This window comes from Actinia tenebrosa, unplaced genomic scaffold (genome assembly GCF_029948245.1).
Source record: "Actinia tenebrosa isolate PJP-AT-01 unplaced genomic scaffold, QUT_ActTen_1.0 PGA_scaffold9__36_contigs__length_13948895, whole genome shotgun sequence".
In the NCBI taxonomy this organism is placed as follows: domain Eukaryota; kingdom Metazoa; phylum Cnidaria; class Anthozoa; order Actiniaria; family Actiniidae; genus Actinia; species Actinia tenebrosa.
Window position 1 is genome coordinate 5,759,992 of NW_028292586.1, and position 12,709 is coordinate 5,772,700.

General features: G+C 37.2%; 1 protein-coding gene across 1 annotated transcript; it reads left to right on the plus strand.

Moving 5' to 3' along the window:
• Positions 1-650: 650 nt before the first annotated feature.
• Positions 651-9,453, plus strand: LOC116292891 (mitochondrial-processing peptidase subunit alpha). The gene is made up of 11 exons (XM_031700241.2): positions 651-1,003; positions 2,145-2,224; positions 2,963-3,045; positions 3,275-3,377; positions 4,046-4,138; positions 4,458-4,730; positions 4,817-5,119; positions 6,099-6,164; positions 6,596-6,684; positions 7,065-7,120; positions 7,443-9,453. Exons 1-11 carry the CDS (start codon positions 727-729, stop codon positions 7,619-7,621), a joined length of 1,602 nt encoding a protein of 533 aa, XP_031556101.2. The 5' UTR covers positions 651-726; the 3' UTR covers positions 7,622-9,453.
• The last annotated feature ends 3,256 nt before the right edge of the window (positions 9,454-12,709 follow it).

Here is a 12,709-nt window from a genome sequence, read left to right on the forward strand (position 1 = left end):
GGGAAACTTTTCATATCAAAAACAAGTGAAATAAGTGTATAAAGGATGTCTGTATACAGTCAATTCAAAAAGCGTTGTCGTCGACCGGCTCTTCTTCCGGCTCAAGCCTACGCGACTGGACCGAAAGGAATATGGGTAAAAATCACTGAAGCGGCTGAATATTCGTTCTGAATTAATTGTTCCCCCTAGTAATAAGATAAAATGGCGAGAAACAATCCATCAAATGCCTGTCTTAAGGAAAGAAAAACAAAGTAGTTATGATTCAGTTCAGAATTTCGAAGATATGAAGCAAGAGAATTTCTAGGTGTGTTTGTACTTCGCTGATAGGTTTAAGAAAATGCCCATAAGAATGAGTCTGCAATGAAATATTTAGCGGACTCCCACAAACTGGAACCCCAGAAATCTGTGCCGGTTGTACAAAGGGTGGAGGCCCTCGAATAATTCCTTATCCAGTAGTTTACAAAGTCGATGCAGTTATCCAATAATTTTCTCCAGTGTATAAGATTTCTCCGTCGGATAGCGCTATCCACCTTTCGTGCAACCGGGCCCTCGGGGTTAGAAAAATGATTCCCCTAGAGTCTTACCCGGGTAATCCGGGTACCCTTACCCCGGGCGAAAGCCCGAAAGCCGCCCGAGATTGTTACTGGTTTACTCCGCTGAGCAAAAAATTCGCGGGAGGTAGAGCCATGCGGAGCCAAGGAATCCAAACTAAGTGAGCTTCAAAAAATGTCATATCTTTACCGAAAGATTGCTTCAAATCCGCTATGTAGCGTATCTAGAGTCTTGAGAGGGTACCCTATAGTATTTGTACCAAGTCGATTGTGTGCAAATAGTAATGTTCCACCGTTAGACCAGCCAATTGTTAAACTTCCTCCTCCTTCTCCTGGAGTCGTAGAACATGTCAAATGGACCAGGGATCATCATGAAACACAAGTAACTACCTTAGAAAATGGCATTAGAGTCGCTTCTGAAGAGTCGTTTGGGCAGTTTTCTACTGTAGGAGGTTAGGAGGTTTTACGTTTAACTGTTGTACTTTTGACCATTGGTTTCGTAGATGTAGTATTTATGCTGACTTAGACGTATGTACAATGTATATACTCTCAAATGATTATCGTTTGCTTATATATTACCTTAGCCAACATATGTGTAGAATTAAGATACTTAGATGCTGTTTACCAACGTTTTGGATGCAAAAATCTATTAAATATTTTATCCTATTATAGGATAAAATATTGCTCTATGTCTATTCTTCGATTGCACCTTACGTCATCGCGGCCATGTTGGTGCCATTTAACAAAAGATTTCTCATTAGCATCCATTGGCCGCCACAATGGCCGCCATGTCTTTGTCTTTTGACTCTCTTGGGAATGCTTGCAACCCATCAATATATGAACAATCTATTTTGGAGATTTCATTGGACTCATCATAGCTATTAGAAAGCAATGTATCATCCATACAGATTTCATTGTAAAATGTTAAATTCTTTGCACAACCCTTATGCATTTTTGAAATGCTCCTTTTTCGTCTTACCAAAAATGCATTGAAAGTGCATTGCATTCATTTAGTATCTACACTAAAATGATGCAATATCATCATCTGCACATGCAACAAAAAAAACATATTTGCCAGTTTTAGCGATGCCAGCATTATCAAAAACCTTTGATTTCACAGTCTATACTAATACAATACGCATCCATATTCAAATGTCTTTGATGGCATGTTACGTCATCACGGCCATCTAGCCCCTTTGTAAATAAGATTTTTTGTTTGTTTACTTTATTTATTATTTACTTTACATTATCTCAATACTGCGTTAAAGTCTCAATAAGTGTCAATAATAATAATAATAATAATAATAATGGGGTTCTTCTATAGCGCATTTCACAATGTCTCACTGCGCTTTACATTGCAGTGGAGGACTTTACGGGCTGCATATTAAGGCGCTATTAGCAGCCGTGCAGCTTACAAACATGAGAAATCAAAAAAAAGGTTTGAAATAACAGGGGTTCAAGATATTCAGGGTATTATATGAAGGATGTTTGAGATATTTGGGGTTTGAGATAACAGGGCTCCACTATAGTTAAATGTCTATAATGCTGACTAAGATGTGAATAAATATTATATATTATTTTTTGTACTTTTAGTTGTTATTGATGCAGGATCTAGATATGAAGTGGACTGTCCTGCAGGCATAACACATGTCCTAGAAAAACTGGCATTTCAGGTAATAAACAAAGATATATATTATATACATATTAGCACTGAAGCAAATCTAGTAACCCATTATTTTTTTCTGGTCCGGTATCCTAAAAAATTGTGCGCTATGATTGGCTGTTTGAGAGGACAGTATTTTGTCAGTATCTGCCTGCGCGCGCGGTCTGGTATCCTTTGCCGCTAAACAACAAAACAAAACGATTACAAAAACAAGTAAAAAAAATACGGGGAAAAAATAACAATAAAAATAAGTTATTTGCCGTCCTATAGTCGGTCCGGATAGGGAAAAACTGTGCCCTCGGTCTTGAGAACGGGCCGACGCCTAACGGACTCAGTCCGTATACTCAAGACCTAGGGCACAGTTTTTCCCTATCTGGACCTCCTGGCCAGTAAATAACATACATGTATATTTGGGAAGGGCTGCTAGTTCAAATGTTTTCATATTGTCTGATGAGTGGTTAAACAACATTCGCTCCACAAAAAAATGTCAACTTGCAACTCAGGGTTTTGCACCATATTGTACTTACCCAGACACTGTAATTAGGGACACTGACTAATACTACTAGATGAACTTTTGCACACCATGCTGAACAAGACTCAATGGCTTAAAATAGTGTTTCTGATGTCGGCAGAAGTCAACTGATGATGATGATGTTGCACAATTTTGTTTCCTGCATCAATGTTACTGTAGTGGTTTTATGGATGAAGATAGACATTTATAATCATTACCGGTATTGTTTGTGTCCAGAGTACTGCAAGGTTTCCCAACCAAGATGATATACTACAAATTCTTGAACCTGTAGGTGGAATGGCTGATTGTACCTCATTCAGGTAACTAAGAAATGCAACAGCTTTTTACATGCTCTGATATTGACCTTCACAACAATATTTGGAAGTATGATGGCAAAATTTGTTTAGGTTAATTGTTATTTAAATTGGCTACCAGAAATCTGTTGGACAATCCATTAATGCAAATTGACTAAACCTAATGGTTGGTACATTAACATCACAATGGCAATGTTTGTGTTTTTAATATGGAATATTGTGATTTTTCTTTCAGAGATGCAATTGTTTATGGAACTTCAACATTCACAAGTGGCGTTCCAATGGCCATGGAAGTCTTGTCAGAAGGCATTTTGTATCCTAATATTAGTGAACAGGAGGTAATAAATAACACAAGATTAAACATATTTGTCTTCAATACTGGTATGAAAATTACGTAAGACTAAAAATATGCACCAACACCTTAAGGTAGTGAGTGTGGAGTGTATCATATACATGCAGGGCATGAAATAAGCTTTTAAACACGCTAGCAAAACTTTGCTAATAAGTTTTGTTCTCATTGGCAAAAATTTTACTAAAAAGTCACTGGCGATAGGACGGGGTGAATAACAGACATTATTGATGCGGGTTCTAAACTTTTCAGACCTTCAATTTCTGGACTGTGTTCATACTCGCAAAGCTTAGCTAGTTAAATTTTTTGTCACTCACTAAATTAATTTCATGCCCTGAAATGTACATGATCGTAAGCCTCTGGCAAGGGAATCTCAGCTGCAGTGACTCCCTGTATGACAACGTAAAATAAAGATTTATCATTAATATTTATTATATTGTTATTTTAAACATTATTCATCTCAAGAGTGCAGGTTATTCCCCTTACTACCCTCCAACAACAATACTCACTTCTAAGAAATCCGGGTTGCTGAATGATATATACTCTCTTAATTTTGCTTCATTTTCTATGATATAAATATTTTTAATTTTTGCCCCATTTTGCATGACATAAATATAATATTTTTTTAATTTTACAAACAATTTTTTTTGTTATCAGGTTGAGGAACAGAAAATGACTGTACAATTTGAATTAGAGAACCTAGAGTTCAAGCTTGATCCGGAACCTCTCCTCACTGATATGATCCATGCTGTAAGTTTGTATGCCTTTGTTGCAATTTATGGATATTGATAATATTGACACGCTGTTATTTGAAGCAAGCAATTTGAAGCAATACTAATATTGCTGGGTTTCAATCAGCTAATAAATAGTTGAATCTCATTATCTGCTTCATGTGGTGATCAAACACTGACTACCATATTCTGTCAGCCATAACAAATTATCGACAACTTGACATTAAGCTGATGAACATTCCACATGAGATAGGAATTCAAAATGATTCTGTTTTGGCCACAGTGTACATCTGCATTTACTTGATTTTTCTGAAGAAAACTCTTTGTTTCATACTTAGGCAGCATACAGAGACAACACACTTGGTCTTCCAAAGCTCTGCCCTCCAGACAGCCTCGGAAAAATAAACGTAAAAGAGATCATTCAATTTTTACAAAGATATTACCTGCCATCCAGGATGGTTGTGACTGGAGTGAACGTTGACCATGAGCAACTTATTGATTTGACGAGACAGTACTTTGTGAACAAAAAGCCAACATGGATGGCAGATGAAGATGTGGTTATCAAACCGCCAGATAAATCTATAGCCCAATATACCGGTGGAATAATCAAGGTATGGATGGTGAAAGAGGGACAGCAGGGATATGAGGGTCAAGATTTTGGCTGTACAACAACTAATTTATTCATTCCTTTACATAGGAGCACCTAAATGAACCACGAATAAACCCAGGGCCTTCACCCCTGCCAGAGTTGGCCCACATTTCAATAGGCCTTGAAAGCTGTCCTTATGTAGATGAAGACTTCTTTGCCTTTACCGTGCTGAACACACTCATGGGTGGGGGAGGGTCATTCTCTGCTGGAGGGCCTGGCAAGGGAATGTACTCAAGGCTTTACCTCAATGTCTTGAATCGATACCACTGGATTTACTCGGCAACAGCATTTCATCATAGTTATGCCGATAGTGGAATGTTCTGTATTCATGCCAGTACACATCCAAGCAGGGTAAGAATATTAATTAACTTATGAAGCACAGGTGGCGTAGCAGTTAGAGTGCTCGCTTCTCACCAATGTGACCTGGGTTCGAGTCCCTCCAGGCTCTGTGTCGTATGTGAGTAGAGTTGCTTGTTGTTTCTCTCCTATGCTGCAAGGATTTTCCGGTTTCACTGGTTTTCTTCCCTTCATAAAAACCAACTTCTGAATTCCAAAAGTCCAATTGGAATTCAGTGGATGAAGAGCCACTCTGTAAAAAAGGTCACTGTTGCATCCCATTTATTTTATTTATTATTTATTTTATTTGTTATTATTATATGACCATGAATCTTAGAGCCTGGACACTAGCAAATCGAGCAATCTGATTGGATAGATCGCATTGTGGACTGGTCTAGATTCTCCGGTATTAACCGGTCCGATCGCATATTAATCTTACGGCGAAAACTTTTTGTCCTTTTCAATGAAAAGTGGTCATATAATAAAACTCTTATCAACTGAGCTTGGTCGGTCTGTACGGGATAATCTTGACCTCGGTCGGGTACAGACCTTGCTGCGCTCGGTCTGTACATTCTGACCTCAGTCAAGATTATCCTGTACAGACCTCCTGCTCGGTTAATAAGATCTAATTATTATTCTATTATTTTATATATTATTATATATTATTATTTATTTATGATTTATTTTATTTATTATTTATTATTCTGTGTGTTTGGGGCCATATTGTCCTCCATCCCATAACACAAGTAAATTGAAAATACAACCAAAAATGAAATAATTTTTGGCATGCCTATATAATAATCCACTTAAGCTTGTACAATTTTTTTTTGCCATTCCAAACCATGCCATTCCCTAAAGTATCTTTTTTTTGTCTAATGGTCGCACATGAAAATACACATGAAAATGGGTACGATTTAAACTAAGTATCTTATTCTCAAGAGAATGAGGCATGATGTGATGGACTGATGATTGTGACTGTCTTATATTTTTTCAGGTTCATGACCTTGCACAAGTCATAATAAGAGAGTATTTCTCCCTGGCCAGTGGACTGATCAGCGAGGTACATAAGAGTCAGAACAAACCAATGAGTATCAAACTTACAGTTGTTATTTTTATACACGTCCTGTTTCATATTCAATGCAGACTGCTGCTTTTAAAGACCACAGACTCTTTTGCTTATGCTTAGCCTTGTTTATAAGACAGCTATTCACAGATACCATTAAAAGTCCGTGAGATTTCAAAACATTGGTATTGTCCAACTTGCACATTCTTTACATTACAGATGACACTCGCAAATGATTTGCTCGCCTGTGCAGATGACTCTTCAGTTACAATATACAGCTGTTTCTACCAAATGAGAAAAGGGACTATTCGTTAATAGATTATGGAAGGTCATGGGTTCAAATCCTATCTGGAACTCAGAATTTTTTGGATCTTTGTTTTCTTTTTCCACTTTCATTATTCATTCATTCTCTTTTGTTTTTAACCCAGAGTGAAGTTGCTAGAGCCAAGAAACAGCTACAATCAATGCTGATGATGAACCTGGAATCAAGAATCATAGTATTTGAAGATATAGGAAGGTGAATGATTAGGGAATATCATCCAATAACTACATAAGCAGTGTGTTATACAATATATTTTAATCACACTTGCCACCTACCATTGATACATTCCTCAATAAGCTGTTTGCATAATGGCATCAAATTACTACCACTACCAAGATGCTTTGCAAATTCTTTCTTATTCAAATTTGTATTTCCTCATGAGAATAATAAGGCAATAGGTGATAATGAGCTGAACAAAAACAAGGTGTGCAAGGGATTCTGGTAGTGGCAGTAAATGACGACATAATGCAAGTGACCTATTTGGCTAAGTTTGGATGAATTTTATTCCCTTGATAATTCTTTTGATCATTCATTTGTTCATTTATTTATTTATTACCTTGTATTCATTTTCTCAGGCAAGTACTGGGTCTTGGAGAGAGACGAACTGCAAAAGATCTCTATGACTGTATCGGTAAGTTCTGTGTTTTGTTCTGTCATTTTACATCAATTTCTCTTGTACACATTTTTATCTAGTTGTCTAGGGCAAGTTATGATAAAATTGGGCTGGAAAATTTGTGTGTGTAGAATAGCGCATTTCAAAAAAAACTGAACGCCAGAAGACTGAACAAGCAACGACTGCAGCAAGTTTTGAAGCACATTTTTGAGTGAAGCATTTGATTGTCATATCTTCATCATAGCTCCCATACATTCCCTTATAAACCACACACAGGAATCTTGTTTGGGCTGCCTGTGCTTTACCAAACAATTCATTAATTTCTTCCCATATTCTGCAGAGGCCGTCACAATAGATGACATCAAACGCGTGAGTTCCCGGATGTTAAGTACCAATCCCTCAGTGGCTGCATTTGGTAACCTGTCAATGTTGCCTAAATTCGAGAGTTTCCAACAAGCATTTGCCAACAAGGGAGTATTTCCTGGGAAGTCACTCTTCTTTAATTTTCGAAGGGTTTGAAAAATCAAAAAAGATGTGAAGCCAGAAGAAAGAAAGTTCTAAAATCTTTCTATCAGGACAGTTTATTTTATTCACCAAACCTGCTCTGGATGGATAAAGAATGAAGTTCACTGAAAGTACGGGACCGTTTACATGATACCTGAGTGCGGAACGAGTTCATCCCGGTTGCTATATTTCTTTGTGTTTGTTTACATGATACCCAGGCAAAATTTCATTCCTGAACGAGTCATTTCGGAACGAGTTTATCCCCATTTTCATTCCGGAACGATATTCCATACCAGACTAGAACTGCTCTCTGCGGGGGAGACTGAAACGAATAACGCATGCGTATCGGACCTTTTCATGCTTGAACTCGTTCTGTGAATTTTTCTCATGTAAACGCGGTATGACATTGTATTCTCGTCCAGGAACGAATTCTTTTCAGTATCATGTAAATGGCCCCTAAAAGTGAAGCGTTTGGCAAGCAATTGGAAAGTGCGAGTCAATGGACTACTTGGACGATACGGTGAGCATCTTACCAGGGGGCAAAACCGCAAAACAAAAATGACAGAAAATATATATAGTTTCGTGTGTTTGTCTTTCTTTTATGGGTAAAGGTGATCGATGTGCCGTTTTAATTCATCTTTTGTTGTATTCTCTTGTGGTGAGCTGTTAACATCAATCGACGTCATTACTGTAACAAAGCTTTGTTTGCACCTGGACGCCCCATAATGCATCATGATCCAAGATGGCCGCCGTATCGTTGAAGTAGTCCATTATGCCAGTAGAAAGTAAATCACCTTCTTTTTTCCTGTCAGTTATTTATAGTAAGATGTTTTCTTGCTGCAAACCTTTTGAAAGTACTTACTCGCTGTGAATACGAAAATGAATTTTGGATGACAAAACTAGCCGAGAATGTTTTTCGGTGCACCGTCAAACCTCTATTATATTAAGGGCACAATCTTCACCAATAGTTCAGCTATCTGTGAGATCCCTAAATTTATTCAGAAGACACCTCTATTAAGCAGACACCAGACAAGGTTCCGAAGGTGTCCGCTTAATACAGGTATCTCTGTAGTTCTCTCACAAGTCATAAGCAATTTTTGCAAATGATTTCAGTTACACACCCTTCACTAAACGTTCGGCGAGATCTGCGAGGTCCCTAAATTTATTCAGAAGACACCTCTATTAAGCAGACACCCGAGGCAAGGTCCTGAAGGTGTCCGCTTAATACAGGTACCTCTGTATTCCTCTCACAAGTCATAAGCAATTTTTGCAAATGATTTCAGTTACACACCCTTCACTGCGAGATCCCTAAATTTATTTAAAAGACACCTCTATTAAGCAGACACCAGGTAAGGTCCCGAAGGTGTCCGCTTAATACATAGTTTTTTCACAAGTCATAAGCAATTTTTGCATGTGATCTTAGTTAAATTTCAAACCCTGAACATCTCTCTTTTTTTAATATATGAAATGATTTGTGTACATTTTCAGGATATGTATGTCGGCTCAAAGGTCTATTTAAAAAAACATTCATTAACTGGACCTTAGGGAATGTAATATACATGAGTAGAAATAAGAATAAAAAGTTAAAAACTGAGATACGAAAATAAAGACATATTGCGAGAACCAGAAATTTAAGGCTTCAATAATCATTTTATTATTTAACAAAAAAAATTTCCAAATTTGCCCTAATCAAGATTTAGTAGAAAAATTCCTATTTTGTAATATTTTTTTCTTAAATAAAAACCATAAGGCGCTGCAATGGTAAAATGACCTACCTAAAACTTGTACAAATCGGGAAAAATGTATTCATAAAGCGACTCATTCAAGGATTTTGATTTAGCGAGTTGGTTCGTTAGTTCATTGATGACTCCATTAATGACTCGTTAGGAAGCATCCTTGGTAACCAAGGGGTAAAATTCTATCGCTCGTGATGGCTAGGAAAATAATGTGTCCCCACCCCACCCACCCTTTGAAAAAGTTTGTCCCTATGGTTTGCAATAATTTGGTGTTTTCATGTTACATGTTAGGAGATGTAGGTGTTATATTCAAAATCCATAAAATTATCTAATTTCTAGTTTCTGCCCGACCATGTGAGCCTTGATATTCCATAGATATAGTAATGTTACTTGGTCTACTTATCATGCCTCTTGGAGCTCATTGGAGCGACTTAACCACACGAGATAAAATTCTCTCCAGCAAATGTCATTAGGGTTCGCAAGTTTGATTTTTTTTCTAAAAGGAGTCTGGTCTCCGCGCCTTAAAAAAACTGTAAAAAACAGGAGAAATTAGAGCACTTATTAAAGCTTTATTTTGTATGTCTATAGTGGGAAATATTTGATTAAGGCGCATAAAGGAACACTCCGGATCAATCAACTGATTTCATCGATCATTGCTCGGCGAAATGATTCCTGCCCAAACAAGATCTTAAAACTAAGCTAGAAACCCGCCATATTTAAGGCAATCCTTCCTTTTCTAAAAAGAGTCTTGGAGCTGAAACTATTCCTATCAGAGGAACTGCTAGAGTTTAGGGGCTCAACTTGAAAAGGAAGTTGAATTTTGTTGAACATCGAATGCGTCATCGTAAATGTGAATTTTGGAGTCAAACGAGCGACTCCGCCCAAATCTATGGATACAGTGTTCAAACTTAAGCAAATAAGCAAGCGATAACTTGTTTCACAGGTGCATTAATTCTTTCCATTACCAGTTAACCTTAAACAGCAGATTTAACTCATTATTTATTCATGGCTCGAGCCAGGAGAGTGAAGTAGTATTATTTCAAATATTGTTTCGGTCAATGAGCAAAATGTCATCATGTCCGCTTGACGAAATGAAGACTTTGAACGAACCATTCTGGCATCGCAAGGCAGTTTAAGGTTATAGAGTGTCAAGGATATAGATATTAAGAGTTCAGGGTTTTGACCCATCATTCGTGTCACACTATAGAAAACTATAGAAGATGACGAGAGCGAACGGAAGTCATCAGAAGGGAACAATTGTTGTCATCCTTGGAGTAGTCTTGTTGTTTGTCCTTTTAATCTTGAGAAATGGCGGGAATTATTATATGAACTACCTTCACCAAGACGCTTCGAGAGCACAGTTTGAGATCGACCAATCCTACGTTCTTCTTATTTCCCAAGCTGAAGAAGGTTTTTCGCCCCCACAAGTTGAAAACCAAGATCGATATAATGCAACACTGATGCAAGAATTCAAAAACAAATTTATCCAGAAACCGAACTATTTGGTTAAAGAAGACTTTGAAAACGCCAAAAAGATTGAATTTGGGATTTACACATGGGAAGATAAAGCTTTAACTGAGCTTCTCCTTGACAAGAGGGATGGTTTTTCCATTCACTGCTGTCATTTTGACAGCGAGAGTTTATCAAAAGTATCAAAATTGAAGATGGCAAGAGATTGGGAAAGTGTCATCATGGAAAGCGACCGTAAACACTACGAAGCATTGAAATCACAAGCACGAACTTACTCAATCGTAGATGCAATTTTAACTGAAAGAGCAAATTTTAGCATGGAATCTCTAAGTAAAATTCTCAAAATGAAGAAAGGAGCTTTTTCTAAGCTAAAACATGTTATTGCTGAAGGTGGATTGGAGCAACTTGGACCCGAAGCAGGTCCTGGAAGCATGACAGTTGTGCCAGAGATCCCGCTGAGTTTTGTGGCGAAAACATTTGGAAGAACAGAAGTAGACCTGCTTGCACTAAAAGCAAAGGGGAGAGAACTCGGTATTTTGAAAGCTATAGTTTCAGAGGATTGTGAAGTACATATCATTACAGTTGAATTCGATAATTCTGGCGAAACAATTAAGAGTTTTTTGACCCAAAATGGTTACAAATTGTACGAAGTTGCTGATTTGAATAGTTTTCAAAACTCGAATACTGCTGTGTTTTACAGCGAAAAGGCTATGGATGGTAAGAAAACAGAAAGCGTTTTTCCTCTTTTGGAGGAACTACAAAAAGCAAAGCTAAATAAATCTTAACAGGCAACCTTCTTCGCAAAGCAAAGAACGAGATTGAATTCGGTGAGAAACTGAATCCTCCGGGCAAATACAATATTGCCACCATTATTTTTTTAAATCTATATCCCCTAAAAAGTAATAATAAAAACAGAAAAAACACGTAAATCTACAGAACTAAAATGATCAAAGAAATTGAGACAGTTCTAAATGTATTTGAAGGTTTGATGCGAATCTGTGCTAACGATTTCAAATCGAAAACCTGGGAAAAGCGGAAAGGAGGAAACGTGGAAGAGCTTCGTAGAATAATATCGTCTTATAAGATCCATAAATGTTCGTTTATTTTTTGTACAAAACAAAAAAGGTTTTATAAAATAATCAGTGTTAGTATAAGAAAGGTATTGTAACAAAATATTTTTTAAGATAAGAATCAAAACGAATTAAAAATAAATCAAATAATTAAGACTGAATTTATGTTCATCGGTGCGGTATTTTTTTATTTGTTTCAAAAAAAAAATTGTGCGGAAACTATGTAGGATTTCGTGTGTCTGTCGATCTCAGTTTATGAGTTAAGGTGATCAATGTGCCGTTTGTGATAATGACAGACGATATAAAGAAAATATATATATCAAGCCTCAAATTTTTGAGACGTCACTTCCGGTAATAGCTCTTTTTTGATGGCTCGTAGAATCCTGGAGGTTGTTTTGACCTCTTGTTTTCTGGTTTCATGTCGTGAAAATAGTCAAATACAATAGTTTGAGGACTTATTTTGATATGTTTTGACTTGACATCTACTAGTTGCCCCCCAGTCAACCGCTTGTTTGCCCCCCAGTCAACTCCAAAAAGTCACGTGATTGATAGTAAGCAATTAACTATTTGCCCCTGAACGTCCCATGATGCCTTGCGATCTAAGTTGTCAAAATCTCACTAGAACACGATTTGCTGTGACCGTGACCCAACAAGCGGACAAGCAAAAAGCCGGGGGGGTAGCATTGCACATGAAGTTCGTTGAGAACTTACGAATGAACTTCGGAACGCATTTGTTAAAATTTATATGAAAATTTAAACGCACGGTAGAAAGCAAGTGAAACGTTCGACTAACCCTTGGTTTTCTAACACGCTCTTACTTAGATATA